This window comes from Onychomys torridus, chromosome 1 (assembly GCF_903995425.1).
Source record: "Onychomys torridus chromosome 1, mOncTor1.1, whole genome shotgun sequence".
NCBI classification, from domain to species: domain Eukaryota; kingdom Metazoa; phylum Chordata; class Mammalia; order Rodentia; family Cricetidae; genus Onychomys; species Onychomys torridus.
This window is the reverse complement of record NC_050443.1, coordinates 154,949,438-154,973,443: the sequence shown is the minus strand read 5'-3', so window position 1 is coordinate 154,973,443 and position 24,006 is coordinate 154,949,438. Positions and strand designations below refer to the sequence as shown.

Sequence of the window (24,006 nt, the reverse complement as noted above, 5' to 3'; positions counted from 1 at the left end):
CAAAGCTTCCAATCATTCACGTAACATCACACCTGAGGGCTCAATAGAAAAATGTGATGAAAAAGCCTTCCACACCCAAGCTTCTACAGCTACTGTCTCCACATAGTGGGTGTAAATATACTATGCATATATGCTGCTATGGTACTTATTCGTTAAGAATATGCCTGTAATTTCCCAACTATGCTTTTTATTGTCTCACCCCACTGAAATCTAAGGCTAAATACGGCAAACACCTAGAAAGTAGTGGACAATTTACACTTGACATTTATTAAATAAACATTTTAAAAAGAGAAAGGATGCATAACCCCAGTGGTTACTATTAATGAAGTGTGACACAGTCTTTTGGAACATGCAGATGTACATGCACACACATATTTATACACACTCATACACATATGAACACTTAAAACTTGGGTCATACCACTTACTTTTACTTTCTTTTTGAAGTGTGGGATGGCCACCTCCACTCATTGTTTGGTTTGCAGAATGAGCTACAAGGTAATTGAAGGCAGGCTAAGGCTCTGTGTAGTCTGGAGAGGGGAGGCAGACCTATGTTGATGGCAGCTGGGACGAGGGCTTTGGAAGGTATTTCTTTGTTAAGACTAATTTTTAATTACGTATCCACGTCTGTATTTGAGTGGGTTTGTGCATGAATACAGTGCTTATGGAGGCCAGAAGCGGGTGGTATATCCCTGGAGCTAGAGTTACAGGAGGTTGTGATCTGTCGAATGTGGGTGCTGAGAAATAAACTTGGGTCCTGCAAAGCTAAGTGTTCTTAGCTGCTGAGCCATCTCTCTCTCCAGTCCCCAGAAAGGTATTTTCTTGAAGCTCTACACTGAAGTCCTGAGGTCAGGATAGGCACACATTTGTGAGTCAGTGCAGTAGGGTAATATTTTGAAAGAAGCTACTTAGCCACGTGGGTTTCTAGTTAATGTCATTGATTTATAAATTGCACCTGTGGAGTCAAGACGTTGGATCAGAGTTGATGTGACTTTCCTGACCCCACACCGTGTAAGGTGTTTAGTGGGGACACAGGAAACACCCGTTTTTGAGCTTGATGCGCACATACCTAACCACATCCATCTGAAAGCACTAATACAGCCTGAGAAATGAGGACTGACACGGGGCGGGAAGACAGCATGTGCCTTCTGGCTAGGCACTTTGTTGGTGGGGTGGTGGTGAGTCAGGCTTAGCAGCGGGGAGAGAATTCCGGTTTGGGGAGATTTTACAGAAGAGACTAGAGTGGACAGACTGACTGGTTAGAAAGGAACAAAGACACCTGAGAAGGCAGTAGGCTGAGCAGGCAACTGGAGAGTCGAGCGAGCACGAGATACCTCAGATTCTTCACAGGGAGGTGAACAATGAAAACAGAGTTTTACCATGGCTAACTGTAGAGTCTCGGGATAAAGAGAAGAGAAAGCCTAGAGGGAAGCCTATGAATGGTTGAATGTCCATCTAAACCAAGGAAGAGGCTGTTCTATGAAGAGTCAAGGCTGAGAGACAACACAAAGACGAAGCTTGTTGACACCAAGGTCAAAGAAAAGGAAAAGACAAAATAAGAGCAATGTTTATAAGCCACCAGAACCTGGACAAGATTGCTTGAGAGAGAAATAATCAAGCAAAAAAAAGCACACTGACAGTCTTTTGAGTTCCCTATATTCAAGGGGAAAACGGCATAAGGTTGTCTTTTATACAGGAGCATCAACAGCAATGTTAATATTAGCGATACTAGGGAACACTTACCAGTCAGAAACAACAACAAAAAACTAATCTTGGCTGAAATCAGCTCAAAGACAAGCCTTGGGGTGGGCCTGAGAGGGTGTTTACTGGGGTGATTAACAGAGGAGGGAAGACCCTCCTTCAGGAGTGGGCAGCAGCTTCCAGTGGCAGCCTAGGTATGAAGGAGTTCCAGGGGGAAAGCAGTGGCTTCTCCCTGCCCACCTGGCTCCTTGCAGAGTGCATCCACTCTGCTGCTGTCACTGCTGCCCTCCTTACCATCTCCTGGGCCTCCCAGTGTGGACCAGAGACCAGCAGCTCTTCAGGAATTCTCCAGGTCTTCAGCACCAGAATGGGACTGTTGAGTCATCTGGCCTTGTGGATGGGTTATCAGTCTCTCCAGAGTACAGTCATTGTTGGACTACCCAGCCTGCATTGTGAAAGCCAATCTGATGACCCCACTTTGTAATATATATTCATACTATCAGTTTGTTCTTTTAGAGAACCCTAATACATCAGTCATAAGGATATACTTGTATTATGTATCTATCTGATACATTAATACTTATGCAGTTTGTTCAAGTTATACTTTACACGTTGATATTGTGTACTAAATGTGTAAACATACACATGCATATTTATTCATAAACTATTTAACAATTATATGGGCTGAACATTTTAATTTACAGATGAGTAAACTGAAGCTGTAACTCCTGTTAACAAAGGGTTAATAATATCTAGAATAAGCAACTCCTAAAAAACAATGAATAAAAATTGGCAAGGAATCTGAGTAGCTTGTAGATGTGTAAATGGTGTTCAGAGTTGTTAACAACTGTGAAAATGCAGATTTAAACACAGTAGTCACATAAGCTAAAACAAAAAACAAAAAACCACAAAACAACAGCCCTCCCCTCCCCCCGCCCAACCAAGTGCTGGGAATGTGGAGAAAAGACAAGTCTCTTCTCTTGCAACGCTGCTGGAAAGGAATGCTGCAGCCGCTGGTCTGCGAGGAGCAAGACTCTGCTGAGGCTGAAGACAGGCGTTTGCACTTAGCAGTTCCACCTGTGGAGTATGCTCTGGGGAGACTCAGGCTGTTCAGTTGCACACCTCAGAGTCTGGCTCACACATCTGTCATTACCACGCAGGAAGATCAACAAACTAGTGGCCCATTTAAGAAGACTATTCTATGCATTAAGGTGGATGGATGATATTTAAATGAATTATTAGGGAAAAGTCTAGAAAAGACAGTATTGAGTTAAAAAAAAGTTGTAGAGAGACACAGTATCAGGTGACTATGATGACTGTATACTGTATAGACACATACATTACAGCCGTAAAGATGATATAGGAAGGATTCACACGAACTAGAGGTTAAGGAGGCAACAAAGATTAAGAATACTGTATACTAGGGCATTCAGGGGCTTCAGGGGCTGGCAAAGAGGTAACCTGAGTTTGATGCCTGGAGCCCATATAAAGGTGGAAGAGGAGAATTTACTTATAAAGTTGTTGTCTGACCTCCACATGTGTTCTGTAGGCATATTTGACCACACACGTACCCCCCCACACACACACCTACAATAATAATAAACAAGCATAAAAGGGAGCTTCAATTTCACCTGTAATTTTTTTATTTATCTTATACTTGGTGAAATATAAGAGCACCTTGACAGGAGTGTTGTGGAATATTAGTTGAAGATGTGTTACATTTGTTTATGCTGTGGAACATTTGTTTAGTGATGCAAAGATGTGTTGCATTTGTTTAACCCTGTGAAGTTGTGTTACTGTGCCTGTGAAACACCTGATTGGTCCAGTAAAGAGTGGAACAACCAATAGCCAGAGAAGAGAGAGAAACAGGCAGGGCTGGCAGGCAGAGAGAATAAATAGAAGGAGAAAAAGTGAAGAGGAGAGCAAGGCAAGGAGGAGGAGGAGAGGACACCAGGGGGCCAGGCACCCAGCTACACAGCAAGCCATGGAGTAAAGAAAGGGATAGAGAATAGAGAAAGATAAAAGCCCAAAGGCAAAAGGTAGATGGAATAATTTAAGAAAAGCTCACTAGAAATAAGCCGAGCTAAAGCCAGGCATTCATAAGAAAGAATAAGTCTCCATGTGTTGATTTGGGAGCTGGGTGGTGGCCTCCCAACAAGAGTAAAAACAACCAGCCACACAGGAACATAGAGATGAGGTGTTTTAGTAAAACTCTTAAATCTTTGCAGATTTTTTCTATATTTTAAATTATTCACTAAAGTGCTTAGTTTTCAATTTTAAAAAATACCTTGTTATACTTGAACAGAGCGTTAAAACCCTTGCGTAGTACAACATCAGTATAAATTCTTAGGCCTTGTGTGTAGAATAAGATTCTCCTTATACATTTTTATGCTTCGAGAGCTCCTGCGTTCTTTAAACTCTGGTTGGAACTTGTGTATGAGGACGAAACTGCTAGTACGAGAGCAAGACGGCTGAGGGGCTGAGGGCAAAGGTGTGATCACCTCAGCATCATGTCACACCCTTTCTAGTCGTTACCATATGCCGCTCACTGTGTGTTCACACATTAGCCCACTTAATCTTCCCTAAAACCTGCAGGTAGACTGCATATCTCCATCTTACAAGTTATTTCTATTTTGCAACTAAGACACTGCAGTTAAACATGAGGTGAAGCTGTCTCCCTTCACAGTCAAATACTGCAGTCTTGAGAATGAATGGCTAGCTGGGTTGACTGACCCATGTCCTCCTAAGAAAACCCACCTCTCTCTTTCTTCAAAGGTCATCCGGTCTTTGTCAGATCTAGGCTCAAAATGTAGCAACACAGTAACTTGACAGAATCTACAGGAGGATGGGAGAAGGCTCAACAGGGAGCAGGCACCAAGACTGGAGTCTGAGTCCCAGCAAACACACCTGAGTGGCAGTGCATCTGTAACCCAGCCCTGGGAGATGGGGATCCCAGAGACTCACGGGCAGCCAGTCTACTGGAAGTGGTGAGTTCCAGGTTCAGTGAGGGACTCTTGTCTCTAAAACAAGGTGGAGCTTGATAAAGACACCGGGCATGGATGCCTGCCTCAAAATGTGCACCCCTTCTGTCTCTCTGTCTCACTCTCCCCTCACCCCAATAAATAACTCCTAAAGTTATTCATAAGGAACCAAAGCCCTAAATGTTAGAAGAGATTTTTGTACATATTGACTATCCACAGCATGCTCTCCTCACTTGCACTCTCTTCTCTTTCTTAAGCTTAGGCAATATGGGTAGGAGAGAAAAGATCAAAGGAATGGTTCTAAGGAAGAACGCTAAAGATAAGAAGTTGCCTATGTGCAGTCAATAAAATGTCCTAGGATGTCCACTCTGGGTGTACTTCATTGCTACTACGTATTCATTTGGTAAGACATCTTATTTATGTGACCATTCAGATATACAGTTTCACACTAAGAATATGTTAAGGCAGTTGACTCTACTGCATGTTGACTACGTAGCTCTTGAAGCTATATGTTTTAGCAATTTTCCTCATCACAACATCTTGTAAAGAGCAGTATGATTTATGTTTTAAATCTATTGTTTTAATTAATCATCCAGTATTTAAAAAATAAACAGAAGCCTGACTGACTGTATAATTTTAATATTTGAAAATGTTTGTACACAAATTAATACAATACAGATTTGTACAAAAGGACTGCTAAAAACTTATACAGAAAAAATAAATAGGTTTTTTAAAAAAGGACAAGACATTTTATAAATACTAATAAATACTTTTCAATGCTTTAATTTACTATGGCGGATACAAAACTCAAGAAATCATTAACAGATTGTATATTTAAAAAGCTACATGAATTTTCTAGCTGATTAAATTAAAATGTAACAGTAGTGGTTTTTACTTTTAAAATGAGGTATTATTACACTGTAAACCAAAACAGAGCATAAATATGTGACTAAGTAATTCATGGTTCTAAATTTCAACTTAATAAAAGACAACAAAAATCCCCAATATTTATGGAATTTGCAACTTGAATCTGGCTTGCTTGTGTACTTACTAAAGTGACATGACTATCATTACACACACATCATTGGACATGCAGACCAAGCCAACACTGTTTCCTTGAGTCATCTCTAACAAATGAGAACTTGGTTTACATTTTACTTAAAACACTTAAGTCTGGTTTCATATACGAGTCTTTGTGCTTGTTAGTAGTAACTTACATTAAACATCGTACTTTCTAGTTTAAGCAGTGCAAGAGAGAAGCAGTTTTATTTGCATATGAACCAAACCAAATGTGCCTTTAGGTGTCTTAGGCTTTCTGAGACTTGAAGAAGAACTATCTGTTTGGTACGCTGCAATGGAAAAGCAGTCATTTGAAGTCTCAAGCAGTACAGGGAGGGAAGTTTGGTCGGAGCAGGTGTAAGCAGGTTTCAGAACTGTGGGCGACTTGATGAGTCCCTGTCCCCTTGAGTTCTGCTGGTTGGGTGCCGGAAGCCTAGCAACAGGGAAATGCCTTGCTCAGAGAAGACTTGGGCCAAGTAGTAGTTGCATGTGGATCATCTGCTGGTACTAAATGCTGGTTTCATTCTTATTGCAAATTTTAACTTCAGAGTTTTCTGAAGAAAAGCTATCAGAGAATGAGAGAAGTCTTGAGATGTTGTAACGTGCTAATAAAACTGCTTCATTCGCTATCAATTGAAAAAAAAAAAAACCCTGGGACTTAAAAATGCAGATTTTACATGCTACTTTATTAGAAATAAAAAACAAGGGTACTTTCGAATTTACTATATTTAGAATCCAGTGAAAAACAAACATTTTAGTCAAAATGTCAAACTTCTCTTTTATACCAAGCTAGATCATTTTGACACAAATGTTTTTATTGTATTTCACTTTTGTCAAATACCTTATCCTACATTTTCCAAAAATTAGTTTCCATGTAACTGGTGATCAAAAATGTAGATAAGTTGTACACCAAAATATATAAAATGGCAGTTTTTTTGTGCTTGTAATTAACTTAAGTAGTCAATGACTAGTTCGGTCTAATTTGCTGTATCTTGATTTTTAAGAAGAAATGACCATTATACAAACATTACAGAATACTCAAGTAACCGATTTACTGCCAGTGAGCATGCAGACTAACAATACTTAAAAGAATATAACCTTGAATCCAATTGGTCTGAAAATACTCTTGTACAATCATCTTTATTGATTTGTAAAAGCTGTATACTCATCTAAAACCCTAAATTTACTTTGTAAAAATAAATCTTTAGCAATAAATGGCACTATCAAAATCCCATGATTCTTAGAGGCTGTTATGTAGTTATTTACATGCTTTTCAGCAACAGTTGAAAAGATCTTATAGGACCCCAAACCAATATATCAAAAGACCCTGTAAACTGCACTTGTGATTATACTGTTGTTTACCTTTGTATGAAAATACGGCTACATGCTTTATGGTAAAGATAATGTAGCTATCTCTCTGCTACAGTGTGCTGCCAGCACACATCTGCCACTGGGTTCCATCATGTCTGATGCACTCTTTACGGCACGTGGCTTTCCCAGTGGACACCTGTGACTCACTACATATGGAAAACAACAAAATGATATAAAAAAGAGCACTGGACCCAGGCTTGTTTCTGCCATATGCTCTTTTCCTGACTCTATTAATAAATTTCTCTGTTTTTTTTTAAATCATGCCTTCACTACACATATTTCGCATTTGAGTAAAAAAAAAAAACCCTCATTATTTTAAAAGTGGTGATCTTTGTGAAAGTGTTTTGAAATGAAAACATGAAAATGTTAAAGGCACAGTAAGAGGGAAGTGAATGCTACATATAAAATACTGTATTTCAAGTCTTCTAGGTTACTCAAGTCCAAAACCTTCTGAGTTTGAGATTCCAATGATCAGTTTCTGTTTCAGATCTTTTTTGCTCTTGTATGGGGGAAGGCAGAGTTGATTGAAGCAAGTGTGTGCCACGGGCAACCTAGGGAAAAGAAGTTTTTAAGGGATACTGTCTTAAAACACACACAAAGTGACCAAGAAACGTTTAAAAAACACTGCATATATTCATATCTATTTGACTGTTATGTGATGACTCATCTCTTCTTTACTGGACAAACACTTATTGAATACTTAAGTATCAAGTGCCAGTCTAGACAGCAGGAACTTGTGCTATACTGATTGTGACAAGGCAATCAGTATGCCGGCCTTCATTAAACTCTAATTTGAAAAGCATTTTGTTTGGAGTCAGATCTGAATTTATACTGTTTCCCTCACTTACCAGCTGTGGGACTTTGTTTGAAGTGCTTAATACATCTCCACATCTGTTTCCTCATCAGTATGGTAAACTATGCACTTACATTACAAGAATAAGACCGTGACCTATGCAAAACACCTAGCAAAGTAGTAGATACTGTATTGTTATAGTTCAGTCTTGATTCTCAGAAAGTTATGAAAAACCATTTGGGTCCTTCTTTTAAAGCTGTTGTCCTCTGCACATGAAGCATTCAGTTCTTGAAATCTCTTGATCAGCTCCTGCAACATTTTTCCTGGATGACACTGTTATTTTTATTCAAGCTTCTAGAGGCATCTCAGATCCTTCTCTTTGGTTTTTATGATTCCACAGCACCATAACAGCTTTCAGCAAAGTCAGTATGTAAAATGGAGAATAAGCCAGAGAACACTTAAAAAGAATTTTGTATGATCAGAACTTACACTGCAAGACCATACAAAAAGACAGTCCTAGGTTGGTCTGGCTCATGCTAAGCACAGAGCATATGTCTGCTAGGCACTGCTTCATGTCAGCCCCAAAGCAACCTAAAATGGTGGTTATCCCAGTGTAGGGATGAGGAAACTTAGACATGGGAATATACAGATCGAGTATTCAAAGCTGCAGAGCTGGAAGGGTAAGCTTGAGGTTCAGACCCAGTCTAGTCTGACTCCAAAACCAGAGCTGTTTGCTAAGATGGAAAGCTTTCCCGCCCCACTCAACATCGGCCCATCCATCTCCAACAGTGGGCCTTGCAGAAGGGATGAAAGTCTTACTTCAGATGGAATACTGTCCTTGCCTTTGACGACCACTGACACGGATAGAAACCTCATGCATTTTTGACAGTCAGTTACATTTAATCAATGAGAGGTTCCTGCTGGGAAGCTAGAGTCATTCCAGGGTCAGAACTAAGCCATGTTAGTTCCTAAAATAATCTCTGAAGTAAGACATTTATATGTTGCCTGTATATTAAAATATGCTATTCATATTAACCTTTAAATTGATCATTTTTGCTGCTACAAATATTCCAAAAAATTTTTGTTGAACAAATAAGTCTTCAAATGCAAAACCTTCTCTTGAAGTTTTCTCATTTTAGATCTTTTAATTATGACTCATACAGAAATTTAATTGTATATAAATATTCACTAATGTTCTTTAATCTTTTTTCTTTTTGTTTATTTTTGTTGTGGGGCATGCTCATGTGCATGTGTGGCAGTACACACTCATATGCACACACGCAGGGCAGAGGAGGATGCTGGCTGTCTCTTCTTCCACTCTTTGCCTTCATTTCACTGAAACAGGCTCTTTGACCCTAAAACGTGTCTTCTCTTTGGTTAGGCTGGCTGTTACACAAGCCCCAGCGACCCTCATGTGCCCTAGTCTTCCTCCAGCTCACAGCTGTAAGCTAATGGGCCACACCTGGCTTTTACTTGGGTGCTAGGAACCTAACTCAGATGTTTGTGCTTAACCACAGAGCAACATTCTGAGCTGTCAGGTACAATCAACATAGGTTTTAAGTATTCATTCAATAACCACTTCCTACCTGTATGCCTACGCGGAGAATAAGATACACAGGGCTACCTTCTCTGCCGTAAGAGCTAAATGACTTCAATCTAAGGTCACACGTGAAAAAGGAATTTAATAAGGGAATGATGACTCTTTGGTGTTACAGGAGAAGACAACATTAAGAGGATCTTCATGAGAGGTAACAAGCACATATCACATGCAAAGGGAACAGATCAAAGGATGGGGGAAAGGCAGGCAGTGTGTTTGAAGGATGACACAAAACAGTGTGTGGGTGTAAGTAGAAAGATGGACTCTAGGAATGGGACTGATGGGGTAAAGCCACAATAAACAACTAGTGCCCAGTGTCAGGGCCAGAGCAGGGTCACGACAAAGGAGCTGTAGAGGAAGCTGGGCAGGAAGGAGGAGCTGTAGAACTCAGCTAGGAATGAGGTGACCAGTAACAGCACCAGGGGGGTGGCACCTGGGAAGCACAGGGCCAACTCCAGTTCTAAAACGAAAGCACTGAGACAGGATTTGAGAAGTGTCCCATGTGTGAGCTGCAGGGCAAGGGGGGTTATAATGAAAGCTGTGTCTTTTGAAGGACTCTTTGAAGCCACAGAATACTGGACGAGGAGTAAAGAAGACCAGCATTAATTGCCCATTACACCATTAGAAAGCTGTTTAAAGTCATGGTCTTTATCACTTCACATGTGAGGAGCATGAGATTTAGAAGATGCTAGTACCAGAAGAACTTCAAGTACTAACACACAGTTACCTATGCCCCTTCCAAGAGCCTCAGCATCATATAGTTCCTAATTACAAAAATCATTTATACAAAAATGAGCGCTAGACAACATGCTACTACTAAAAGAAACCCCAGAGCAACCCTTGACCCAGGCATGTAAGAAGCAAATGGAATGTGTCAACACTGCCCAGGAACTTTCAGCCACAGTCTCTTCCACTTCAAGGTCACGTTGACCCTGAAGAATTTTACATGACAATGACTTCAGACTAAAAGACTCTTTTGATTCCAAAATTAGTAATAAGTTATATATTAAAAATAAAGTTATAATACAGGGTTTACCAGTTAGTAGAAGTTTCATTCTTTGAAATTTTAAAGTTCAAATCAGCCATCCCACCCACAGGCACTCTGTCACTTCCTGTAGTAAAATGTAGCAACTTCTTCTGAAGATCAAGAGGAAATCCAAGCACAACATCCCAGAAGTATCTACAGAAGGAGATTGACACAATGAGGCAATCCTAATTAACTAGAGACTCTCAGGAAGGAAGTTCTGAGAAAGTTTCTCTAACACACGTGTTTGATAACAGTATAAAACAATATTTTATAACATTATTTAACTAGTCTAACAATGATAGCATAGAGCTTGTTTTTTTTTTTGTTCTCTATATAACCCAAAAGTCTTATTTTTCAACACAGTGCCAGTAAAATTCTATTTATAAATTTAGCATATTTGAAAAAAAACTCTATACTTTGATAGAAAGTTATATAATTTTCTCCCAAGGATATTGCTAAATGCATTCATATTTAGTACACTCTTATTTTTAGAAATGAACTAAGACAGGGTGGACTGCAGAACACTTAACTGATTGAAGAATTCTAAGTTACACAAACAACCAATCTCCTCGGACACAGCACGTGAGCTGGTACTGGCATCTTCTAAATCTCATGCTCCTCACATGTGAAGAAGATGAAGGAGCTCACCGGATAGTTGGGTCTGTTTTCGCATAGCCATCATACTGAGTACTCCTCTGCAGAGCATGCATATCCAGTTCAGGACTTCCACAAACCAGAATTTCAACTTCTTCTGGGCGAAGCAGCTGTCAATAATCATAAAAGCCATAATTAAAAATGAAATTGGAATTTAGTTGAATAATCAAATCATAGAAATCATGACATTTTTAAGTAAATCAAATAATTTTTGTTGAAGAAAATGCTTTTCATTCATATTTTCCTACTATAGTAAGGTATTTTGTTTCAAAGGTTTACCTCTTATAAAACAGTAATTAGTAGTTTGCTAGGAAAGCAAGGGAACAGCTCACAAACTCACTCTTCTGGCCCTCAGCAGGGAGCACCACTGTGCACTGCTCTCTGCCCGCCCTGCAGCTCAGCAGCCCCCGTGCACTGCAGGGTGCCTACTGAGTCTGCTCTGTGTGCCCACCAGCTGTCCACCTTTTAGGAGAGTTTGTCCTCACTTAGAGATTAGATCTGAGAGATAGACAGTGCTATGCCATTTAATTTGTGTTTTCCCCTTCTCTATCCTCCCATTACCAGAGAGTCATAAACTTAGTTACTGCTCAACAGCACTTCTTTTTCAAAGGTACTTTGAGCCAACACGTTACAGAGGTTACTTTAAAGCAGTGGTTCTCAACCTTCCTAATGCTGTGACCCTTTAATACAGTTCTTCATGTTGTAGTGACACCCAACCATAAAATTATTTCATTGCTACTTTTTAACTGTAATTTTGCTACTGTTATGAATTGTAATGTAAATATCTGGTATGCAGGATATCTGATATTCAACCCCGTGAAAGGGTTGTTGGATCCCTAAAGGGCTTGCAATGCTTAGGTTGAGAATCACTGCTCTAAAACAAGCTGAAAAGAACTAGGCTATGCCCCCAAAATCACCTAGATAGTCCGTTTCTTTCTTCTTTACAAACAACTCAAATGAAGGGCCACTCCAATCTCTCATGATAGAACAGAAGGGACATGTGAGAGGCATGATGGCATGTGCCTGGGTATTTAAGGGGAAGGAATCCTATGATATTTACAATATTGCATTCTAACTCCAGTTACCACCATGAGTCCACCATGCTTCTGGAGATGAACTAAAGACCCAAGGTTGCTAACAGACCCTTGAGCAGGCAGGGAATATGCTCCTTACTGAGTGAGAAGTGGCTTTTCCCCTGGAGCGAGGCATTTACTCTCCTTCTGGGCTTTGCTCCTGAGTTTTAACATCCACTTACAGCTTTTAAAGTCCTAATTTAAGGCATAGCAGAAGGAAAAAAGATCTGAAGTCACGTCTCTCTCTCAGAAAGGCTGGAACAGGAGCACTACTGTTATCTAACTATTTTTTTTTTTTTTTAAGTAGAAAATGTTTTCTAATTTTAAAAGCTCACCTACCAAGATACGTAAGGAATTATCTGTTATACCATTACAAAACCTAATTGAAAGCTTAAAAATGTAAACTCACCATTAGGGCATTTGAAGCACACACACTATGAAATCCATAATAAAATGCAGCAAATTGCTTATAGATAGATTTGTTCAGAAGGAAGTCTGTATAAAGTTGCACGTATTCTGGAAAGGAATTTCACATCGGTTACATAGTCATAGTCAATGGAAAGCACTAACTCACGCAAGTAGAAATAGCATCTAACTTACCTTTTCTATTCTGATTGGTAACTGGAATCTTATCACCCCCTGGCTTTAAGTTATAGGACTTAATTATTCCAAATTCTTCTTGAAAAACCTGATGGGCGATACCATGATATGTTTATTGGTACTGTTGATAGAACACTGGGCTTCAGTGAGCAGGTCTGTACAACAGTTCTGTCCCTTCCTGTAAACACACAACTGCTGAAAGGCTCAACTTTTTGTGACATTTACATGTATGTATGTATGTTTGTATGTATGTATGTATGTATGTATGTATGTATAGATGAAGGAAGGAAGAGGTGTCATTCTGAGGTAAAAAGCAGGTTCTTAATCCCTCCTGTTCAATACAGTTAAATACTTTCACAAAGCCTACAAAATTTGTGTGGCAAGTGAGAGAGATGGAAATGAGGGTTTTGGTTTGGCTCATTAGCAACTTTGGTAAAAAGGCCAACCAGTCACAAGAATATGCACCTGCCCAGCAGAGTACCATGCTGCGATGAACTCATTTCCACATGCTTACCTGCAAGGGTCTGCTGTACTTTCTCTATGACATTATAGCTTTGATCCTTTTTTTAAAAATTAATTAATTTATTTTTTTGGTTTTTCAAGACAGGGTTTCTCTGTGTAGCTTTGCGCCTTTCCTGGAACTCACTTGGTAGCCCAGGCTGGCCTTGAACTCACAGAATTCCGCCTGGCTCTGCTTCCCGAGTGCTGGGATTAAAGGTGTGCACTATCACTGCCTGGCTAGCTTTGATCCTTTTAAAATGAACTGAGATAGGGTCTTTTCTGTGTAGCCCAGGCTGACCTCAAAATCCCAGTTCTGCCTCAAACTCCTGAGTGCCAGGACTCCTGCTGCACTGTTATATGAGACGTAAGATCCTTGTCTTAAGATTCTGTGTTCATTAGTCCTTGTTCATCCAACATCAAGCGTTTAGTAACAAATGGCATTTTCATATTAAGATGTATAGCTGACAGACAGTATGCATGCTCTCATCAGTACCTGGAATGTTGAGTAGAAATCTTCTTCAACATTGCCTTCATATGATAAGAGTTCCTTTAAACCATGGGCCAATTCCTGTGAAAATAAATCTGTCATCTGTCTTTTACAGTCAACTAGCATTCCTTGAGAGTGTGGGGAGATAGGCTGTGAGTCCCTTATCCATGAGACTGCAGAGTAAACCCATAGTTTAAGACAAATAGTTAAGATATGATACTTGTTCATGATTTCTATCATCCACAGTTTGGAAATTGAAGTCAACCAGGAGGGAGTATCTAGTTCATACTGGAGATCTAGCCCTATGGCTCCACTCTCCAGTAAGCAGGTGCTGAGCTCCCTGATTTCCAGTGTAATTCCTGGCTCTCTGCCACAGAACTGCTGGTGGGTCTGCAGTGCTTCTCACTTTCAACTTATATATATATTCTTAAAAATGTGCTGCTATTTTAGGATGCATTGTTTAGACACTAGACATAGAGTTCACATATGTTAAGGGCTTACACATTTTGGGAATCATGTGCTCCTCTCTCAAGAAAAGCCTGAGAATGCTGGAAGAAATATTTTCTTACAACTTCAGTTATTTAACAAGAACGTAAAAGCAGAACTGGCTCAATGCTTCATTTTTTTTTCAAGCCTCATGAAAAATTAGTTTTAATTTATATTAAATTATTTGAAAAGATAAGTAATGTCATGGGTTGCAATAATATACTTATATACTTTACATAATGAATTTCTATTCCACTAAGAGCATAGGAGTGAGGGCCTGAGATTTGGCAGGGTGGCGAGGATTTTATCATGACTACTGCAATATGTATTTACCCATGACCACCAACTATAAGAAAGACACATTGCAGTGGCTGGATACACAAAGAGAATGGGAAAGTCTACCACCAGAGATGGATGGAAGATTATAGTGCGAATTCTAATTGGTCTTAATAATAAAATCCCGGAGCCAGATATTGGGGTAAATACTGAAAGGTCAGAGAGACAAATGAGCAAGCCACAGCCTGAAAGAGGGAGTGAGTTCCTGCCTCCTCCCACCTTATATTCCTTTCTCTGCCCAGCCACTTCACTTCCTGTCTCCAGGAATTCTTAGTGCTGGGATTAAAGGCGTGTGTGCCTCCCAAGTATTGGGATCAAAGGCATGAGATTCCAAGTGCTGGGATTAAAGGTTTGAGCCACCACTGCTTGGCTCTGTGTTAACTAGTGGCTAGCTCCACATTCTAATCTCCACGAAAGCTTTATTTGTTAGAGCACACACACGCCACACATTTAGGACAGCCATTTATTCTTTGTCCTCAGAAGAGCAGGCCTAGAACCTGACAAAACAATGGCTGTGTTTCAACAAGGAATGATACCTCCAGCTCCACCCTCTGCTCCTCCCACTGCGAGGAAATAATCCCAATTCTCCTCAGTCTCCTGTGTCCTCCTCATTTGCATGATGCCCGCACCCCACATAGGAGGTTCTCCTATCACACCAATGATGGGCCCTTCTCCTGGGATGATGTTTATGGGACATGCTCTTGGAATGAGGCCACCCATGGGAGGCCACATGCCCATGATGGCCAAGTCTCCAGTGATGAGACTGCCTGCTTGCCCCATGATGGTGCCCACTCATCCTGGCATGACTTGATCAGACAGATAACAGCAGAGGGGCTTTATCCGTTTTGTGGTACTTGTTTTGCCAGAAGATCATGGTGCTGCATCTGAGCGTTTTCTAGTGGCGAGACAAAGGAGACATCTCCCCACTCCTATCAAAGAGAATAGCCTTGGATGGGAGAAGTGGAATTAAAAAGAAGTATAGTTTTTACTTATATTATGAAATGTGAAAATAAAATTGTCAGGTTCTTTTTGAAAGTACATATTTTTATACAAATATAGCCTTGTAGAGACTTGATATGCCTATCACCATTAAGAAAGATTTATTCTAAATTATGTGTATTTGTGTAAGTCTATGTATGAGTATGTGCACATATGTGCTAGTGTCTCCAGAGACCAGAGGTGTTGGATCCCCTGGAGCTGGCATTACAGGTGTTGTTAGCATCCTGATATGGGCACCAGGACTGAACCTGGGTACTCTGCAAGAGCAGTAAGTGCTCTTACCTAGTAAGCCATCTTTCCAGCCCATCGTCTGTTTTTCATTATTAATTTTAAAAAGTCCTATTATTCCCATAAGGACATTAGTGTTCAGAGAGGTTAAATAACTCACCCAAGTTCACAAAGCCAATAGGTGGCATGGTCTGGATTCAAATCAATGCCCATCAGACTTATAAATCTGTTCTGTTCTATAACAGCTTAAGTACATGGCAAAACAGGTGAGTGTCTATACAGATGTGGTGGTGGGGGTTAGAGCAAGATAGAAAAGAGGTCTACAAGGGATGCCCTCTTTAAAGTGAGATAGCATTAGAAGACGGTACAAACCGAGAGGCATTTATCATTACAGGACTACGACATGTTAATAACATACTTACAGGCATAATCTGACACAAGTCATCAATGGTAACACTGCAGATGCCTACTGGTGTATTCTGATCACTGGGGATGATGGGAGGGCTCAGTAACTTCCTGTAACAGCAGGGAGGAAAACGAATATCCAAGGTGATGCTGTTATAAACAGCTAGTCCCATGAGCTATGCATACTAAATGTTAAGTATTAACATAAAATCCATGAAAACAAATGAGGTTTGAATTATGCATCAGTCTACTTCTTACATACTTCCTTTAGATCTAATGCTGACTTTCTAATTAGTCCAAAACACCTTTCTTCTTTAATTTCCCTTTACTTACATACTATAATTCTTGATTAACAAAAGTTATGGAAAAACGTGTTGTTTTAATAGGATTTAATGATTTCAGGCATTCCTATAAATTATTTAAGATATAAAAATTACTAAATTTAAGCAAGCATGTTGGTGGTTTTATAAGCAGCACCAAGCGTTTTATACACTGAAGAATACAGCACTGATTTTAGAAATTGCCATATTTAGCTATTTAAAGCTTAAATAAGACTGTGGTAAAGGAGCTGGAATGAAAAAGCATATGGATATATAATATTTTTAATGAGATAATAGTGTAAGTAGACTCATAAAACTTGAAGGAGGGCTCTAGTTTAGATATCTTATTTATTGTAAAATTTGTCTACTTATTTAGCAGAAGGTCACATCCATTTGCTGAAAGAGGGGGTTTAAATCAAATGTCTGAGTATTTAAATGGTCAGTTATCATATTAAAGTTACTTAAAAAGTAATTCATGTTACTGATTTAAAAGGAAACTAAACACACGGGCCTAGCAAATTACTGTAAACAATTTGGAGTACTGTCAGTTCAATCTGCAAAGGCCAAGTGAGGGCTGGTGATGTAAAAATGGCTGTACTGTTTTCTAAGGAACCATGTAGGCTGGCTAGTGTGTGGAAGGAGCCTCCTGAAAATATGTTCAAATATACTTACATGATCGGGATAGTAGCAATAATGATGATAATCATAATACTATAGCATTATAACTATAATTTATAATTCTCTACTATGGTGATAACTTCTAAACATTTTTCATTAAAAAAATTTAAATGCTAGATTCCTAAAACCTAATCTACAGTAAGGAAACGGGCTAAGAGGCTTTGCTACAGAGCCCTCTCAATACTAAAATACTTTACACTAAGTCAACCTATTCTGGTTGAGACAGGGATGGGGTCATCTTTCTGTCAGCATCACTGAAGTCTCTGTGCTGTGAACACTCTGAAAACCTGCACTGTGCTATACAGTTGCTACTCTGTTTCAATGTCCTTTTTGGTATAGGCAATTCCACTTTTAAAATGTCATTGTATTAATGCTCTTGATACAATCTTTACAATATTTTATCATTATTTTGTTCTTTATTGCTCTATTTCTTGTAAACACTAAGACTTTACCAGATTTAAGAATAACTGCAATCAAATACTAAATAATTGTGTGAGTATAACTTTAGACACATTTGTTCAACATGAAATATATACATAAGGACATGCTTACTATGGTCTTTTGGGTAGTGACTGAGTAAAACCACCAATATTGTGAAGGAAGGTGACTGAAATTCACAATTTTATGAACAGCTGTCTTTACTAAAAACATTAGGAAGTTAAACTACAACTCTGAGCTGTGACCTAAGAACTGCAAAGCATGATAACCACATGCACCAAGAAGTTCAAATAGGTGAAGTTAGTTAGTCAAAAGTGCTAGAGAAGTGGAACCCCCCCCTCCTCCCCTCCCGTGAGAACCGTAAGATCCATGCACTGTTCAGCATTCTTGGTCACTGTGGAACTGGTGCTCTGGACCTTAGATATGACAACCTATAAAACATCTCAAATTAACTTCCTATTCAATGTGCCGGTTTGTTTCCTGTTACTTTTTGTTTCATTTAATCTTTTATCTTCAAATATATTCTCAGGATTTAATCACAATAAACAGCACAGGATTTATATGGGTAGATGCTCAGTATTTCCTGTACAGCCTAGTGTGATGCTTCTGTACTGCAAGTCCAAAACTACTCAGCCTTTTATTTCCCTCATTATTCTCTCCATTTAAATTCCTACCTTTTCTGAGAAGAATATAATGCCACATCTTTCCCACCTTGGGATCCCACCACCCTTGTTCCATGCTAATCTTGGTTTTAATGTTGTCACAAAGCCCTTAGAACTTATTAATGCCATGCTGCATGGTCCTCTGGCTGAGAATAAAGGACCCTGCACTGAAGGTCATCTTTTTGTTTACATGCTACACTTCTCAAAGTCGGAATTTTTTCTCTTTTAACCCACACATCTTCAGCACTTGCTCATCTATTTCCTCTTCCTGTATTTTCCAGACAATTATATTTTTTGGAATTTAAAAAGCTAATGTACAAGGCATCTTGTCTAATATCTAACATCTCTTTAACTCTACCAATGTAGGAATAAATTACACAACACACCTGAGACAGAGGTGAGAGGACAGTAAATGGATTCATAAAATTAAAAAGTTGTAAAATAATTAAGTATGTTTTAAATATTCCCCACTGTATTTACTTTTAAATTTTTTAGGGTTATCTCCTTCATGTCTCAGGATTTCAGGGTACATTTAAAAAAAACCCTTGGTTTAATTCTTGCAATTTCAATTTAGTAAACTGAGTAACTGAGCACAAAAAAAAAGAACAGAAAATACTTTATTAAAAATGGAAAATACTCTAGATTTTAAAAATGTTTTAAATTTTTAATAATTTTGATATTTAAATAATCATTTTGAGGTAAGAGGGAAAAATTTAAAACTCAGGCATTTTCTTTAACATACTGAGACTATGGCTATGAAGGTGTGATATTACATATTATACAGATTAGAGAAAATCTAATTACTAAATTTGATAATGTTTAATTTTCTAAACCAACATTTTTCTAAAATACAGATTGAAAAACAAACAAACTTAAAAGAAATCCCTAGTCTAGGAGCTCCTCCTAGTGGAAAGTTTAAAGGATACAATTCCAACCAATCGGAATTCAGAACAGTTATCACACTTAAAGCTGCTAAACCAATGGCAGTTCGAATCCTTGTGGTATGTAAACATGCCTGCAAAGAGGAAACAACAAGCACTGTTAAAATACATATCCATATGATATCTACTGAAAGCAAAGCACTCTAACAACAGTTCTGTTACAAGTCATCTTTCATGTTAAAAATTTCACAGAAAACATTTGTACATCTTAGTAAAATATATTAGAAGGCATTTTATTTTTCTTTGATATCTTGAGTTGAGGATAAAAGTTATAAATTAATCAGATAACTTCATAAAAACTATAGTGTTATAGCTTATGAACAAACTAAATTTTGAGCATTATCTGCACACTTCAGTCCATCTTTGCCAACCATATGTCATATCACCAGAAAAAGTTTTACACATACACCTATGTTATCTATAATATGTATGATATATGTACTGTATAGAATATAGATTTTCTCCTTTGAAGGAAAACATTCAATAGACACTAATGATTATGTAGGCAGTTCCTCTAAATAAAATAAAATAAAATAAAATAAAAATTGAAGACTTCTGTCCTTAAAAAAAATTAACTTGTGAATTACTATTTCTTTTTATCTGTCTGTCCTATATACATGTGTTTATACATGTTTGTATGTGTGTACTGTGTGTTCACATGGTCACATGTGTGTGCATGCCACAGGTTAATAATGCAGGCGTCTTCCTAAGTCACATTCCACCTTATTTTTGAAACAGAGTCTTCCACTGAATTTGGAGTTCACCAATTAAGCTAGACTAGTTATCTAGCAAGCTCTGGGGACCTACCCATCTCTGTCTCCCCAATGCTGGGATTGCAGAGGAGTGATCCAATACCTTGCTTTTCACATGGGTGCTGGGGAGCTATGAGGAGACCCTCAGGCTCACAAAGCCAATGCTTAACTGACTAAACTATCTCCCAAGAACACAGACTTCTATTTCTTAAAATAACTCACTAGTTAATGAAAGAAGTTTCACAAATAAGTATAGAAAAAAACTATGGGCTTGCTTTTGAATTTTGAATATTCTTTATTTCATCAGTACACTTTCATGCATTTGGTTTATTCAAGAGATATAAGGTTATCTCTGCACAAATTATTCATTTATAGCTGATGAGAATGTCAGGGCTGCTACTGAACTCTAACAAGCCTGGGGAGACACTGGTCACAAACATTACATACTCACCATAATCTGGGTGGAAAATCTGGCGAATTAGAAGAAGGAACCATTCTTTAGTCAAGCCACCCATATCCAAACCAGCTTCACCTACAAATGTAACCTTCAACTTCTTCTTCAAGTCTGCTCTTTTTCGGGTTAACTATTTGAAGAAGTTTAGTAAGTGAGAACAAGGGCAATGAAAATGGAATTCATTTATTTTTTAATTTTGGGAACAATATTAAGCACACTTTAGCTTATTTTTACTTCCATAAACATCCATCCATCCATCCATCCATCCATCCATCATCCATGTTGCCAGACATGATAAGCTAGGTATTAATATATTTGTTTTATAGATTAGAAAAAAGAATTAGAGGTCAGATGCTTAACAAATGTTACAGTCCCCAAGAATCAGTGCATCCAAAATTTTAATTTCACAGACAATAATATAAAATAACTTCTTATGCCCTTTTTCTCTTCCAACACTAGATTTAAAAAAGATAAGGATATGATAGTCATTATCTTTGTCTTATCTCCATGACAGTCTGACTGGAGTATGTACATGCAGGAAACTGCAATATACATACATGGATCAATGTTTGTGTGACTCTAAACAGGCCCAATGTACACCTAAAGGTCAGACCTGTAAGTTTATAGATGAGCAATCTGAGGTTTGGAGAATTTAAGATGATTTTTTACACACCTAATCAGAAAGAGAGATGGGTGGGTCTAGAATCCAGGTAGCATACTAAGAAGCATGAATTAGGCATTTAAGTATTCTACATCAACTCCTCTAAGGAATTAATCAACTATTAATAAACATTAAAATAAAATAAAGCTTATTTATACAAAATTTATCTTAACTGTATCAGAATTTTGGAAGCATATATATTGGCACATAGAAATAATAACTTAATAAAATTTTAGTAGTAAGTCACATAGTTGAATTTATTTTAATCATTGACATTTTGGAATAAATTATACCTCATCAAGTGAGTCGCTAACCAGATGTGTCCGCCTTACTTTCATATTTAGGAATAACATATTCATGTCAGGTCTTTGTCTTCGAGATACTTTATCCACCAGACTTTGCTAATTAAATAAGAAAGCAAACATTTTCACTTTTACTTAAACTATAATTTCATTTAAAACACTTTAGTCAAAATAGCTTAACTCTTGTTTATGCTATCTCTCATGTAAATAATTTCATAAAGCAGTCACATAAATTTTAGCTTATGAAACATTATTGTTTTATTTTAGAACAATGGTACTAAACTCTCGCTCAACTTTTATAGTGAGAAGCCTGCACTGTAATTTCCACAGGCTCAGTCCTTCAAAAACAAAGTTTTCTGTGTAATAAAAGGGGGACATTTAGCCAGGCCATGTGGCACACACCTTTAATCCCAGCACTCTGGGAGGCAGAGGCAGGTGGATCTCTGTGAGTTCAAGGCTAGCCTGCAATACAAAGTGAGTTCCAGGACAGCCAAAGCTTCACAAAGAAACCTTGTCTCAGGAAAATAAAAAACCAGAAAAAAGGGGGGGAGGGGAGCATTTAAACCAATTTAGGTATTTCTAACAATAAACTCAGGCTTAATCTATTTTAGATGGTGAATTTATTCTGAAAGAATAGCCAACTTCTAGGAAGTAAATTAATGTATCTATAGGTGCCAGAGTCTTTAGCAATGTTCAGACCTTTCACTCTAATAGTTCTACTTTTGGGAATTTTAAAGATTAGAAAAAAAAATTATTCCACAAGATATTCATAAAAATATTATCCATAAAAGCAAAGCTTTAGAACTATCCTAAGTAGATCTAATCAATGGAATATAATGCAGATACTAAACCTGAGTAGGAAAACTATGTTCAAACAGGGATCAAAATTACGTATATAACACTGCTTTATAACTGTTAAGGACTACCAAAAGAAAATTTACCAAAATGTTAACAACAGATATATTGAGTGATACAGATATGAAAGATCTGAAAAACACACTTTCATGTTCTTCAAAATATAAGCTATATAAGCACTGAGTATATAAAAACCAACATATTAAAATGTGTAAGAAATATATAAATGTCATTTGCTATACAAAATCAACATGTGTGTATATTTACTTATCTAGATAATGATTACTGGACTATTTCATTGTCTTTGGTGACAATGAAGATGAATTCTGTGCAGATAAGGATGAATATTTCAGACATCTGAAGTGTAGTAATCTGTATGCCCCAAATCTATAGAATTTGAGACTTCTTCCAGGCCTCCAATCTCCAATGTTAAGACTTAGTAGCTTTTTGCTTTTCTGGGCCCTATCTTACCAAGAAGTCTGTGTTTCTGGACAGTGTCTATGTAACGGGTCTTTTGTTTTACCCTTCTCTTCCTGCTCTTGTCCCTAAGAAGCTGTCACATGTTGACACTAACTGCATTTACCCTGACGCTAATGAAGACAAGTTTACTGGTTCTTTCCACTGCAAATGTGTATTTGCCATAAAAGTGCTCCAAATGACAGAGATCAAGGAAGGTAGAATTTGACAGTCTTATAGAACTTATTTATTTTTACAATTTCAGACTATAGCATAAGCTGTGTCAAAAGAGTCACCAGCCATTAATTCGAGTGGCATGACAGTTAGGAAGAACCTTCGAGAACTAACAATGCCTCTGGAGTCTCAGTCTCTACTCCCTCCCTCTCATCTTCAGCTGCTCTCCTTTCCAGTAGAGGAAATGCAGCCCAGCAGACGGCTGACTCCTTAAGCATGAGTGGCAGGGATTACTAGAGAAATCTGGATAAACTAGCCTTCTCTATTTTACTTAAAACTATAACAAACCACATAGCCAAAGTGAAAAAAAAAAAAAAAACTTAAAAAAAGACATATGACACAGAAATGCAACTAAGCCAAAATGTCAGATGACTAGTTACACAGATTAACCCTTGAGCCAGGATCTGGTGCTGAACACACCCAGTTAAACTCATTCTTCAGAGGCAGTGTGGCTTTGGAATTCTCTTTGAAGCCATAGGCAATACAATTTCTTCTAACATTCTCATACTCAATGCAAGCTATTTTTAGAGTTTATCAAGCACCAAAACCTTTCTCCTTGTCTGTGACAGAAAAAAAAAAAAAATCTGGGAACTAAATTGCTGAATAAACTATTCTTATTTTTATATTTTGAAATATCATAATTTATAGTTTGTTTTTAAACTCTGGAACAAAACATAGAATTCATTTCTATCTACTCTGTTTTTCTTTCTATTTTAAGAAGACCACAGCTAAGCTTTTCTTTCATTTTAAAAGTGTATATAATCTTGTTACACAGTAGGATCTTGAGATGTACAAGTTTGTAGGTGAGCAATCTGGGCTCTTCCTGGGCCATATTGAACACAGTGGTAGGCTCTACAATTTTTCGAGAGTCTGTCCTACTTTTTGTGGGTTTCTCATGTACTGAGAAGCAATTTTCTCCAAGACATATATACTTAGCTTTATATCATCTAATGTC

General features: G+C 38.0%; 1 protein-coding gene across 3 annotated transcripts in view; it reads right to left on the bottom strand.

Annotated features, from left to right (window-relative positions):
- Positions 1 to 5,299: 5,299 nt before the first annotated feature.
- Hectd2 (HECT domain E3 ubiquitin protein ligase 2) overlaps positions 5,300 to 24,006 on the bottom strand; it is an 82,354-nt gene continuing 63,647 nt past the window's right edge. The window contains exons 12-21 of one of the 3 annotated variants that reach the window (XM_036167489.1): positions 21,498 to 21,605; positions 20,541 to 20,673; positions 19,323 to 19,411; positions 16,316 to 16,474; positions 13,851 to 13,925; positions 12,857 to 12,944; positions 12,666 to 12,772; positions 11,178 to 11,293; positions 10,539 to 10,682; positions 5,300 to 7,663 (exon numbers count right to left, since the gene is read on the bottom strand). In XM_036167489.1, coding sequence (XP_036023382.1) covers positions 7,543 to 7,663; positions 10,539 to 10,682; positions 11,178 to 11,293; positions 12,666 to 12,772; positions 12,857 to 12,944; positions 13,851 to 13,925; positions 16,316 to 16,474; positions 19,323 to 19,411; positions 20,541 to 20,673; positions 21,498 to 21,605 — 1,140 coding nt within the window. In that variant the 3' untranslated portion in view covers positions 5,300 to 7,542. Of the gene's footprint in view, positions 7,664 to 10,538; positions 10,683 to 11,177; positions 11,294 to 12,665; positions 12,773 to 12,856; positions 12,945 to 13,850; positions 13,926 to 16,315; positions 16,484 to 19,322; positions 19,412 to 20,540; positions 20,674 to 21,497; positions 21,606 to 24,006 lie in introns of those variants that run through there. The other 2 variants (XM_036167499.1, XM_036167508.1) reach the window with 2 other exon arrangements.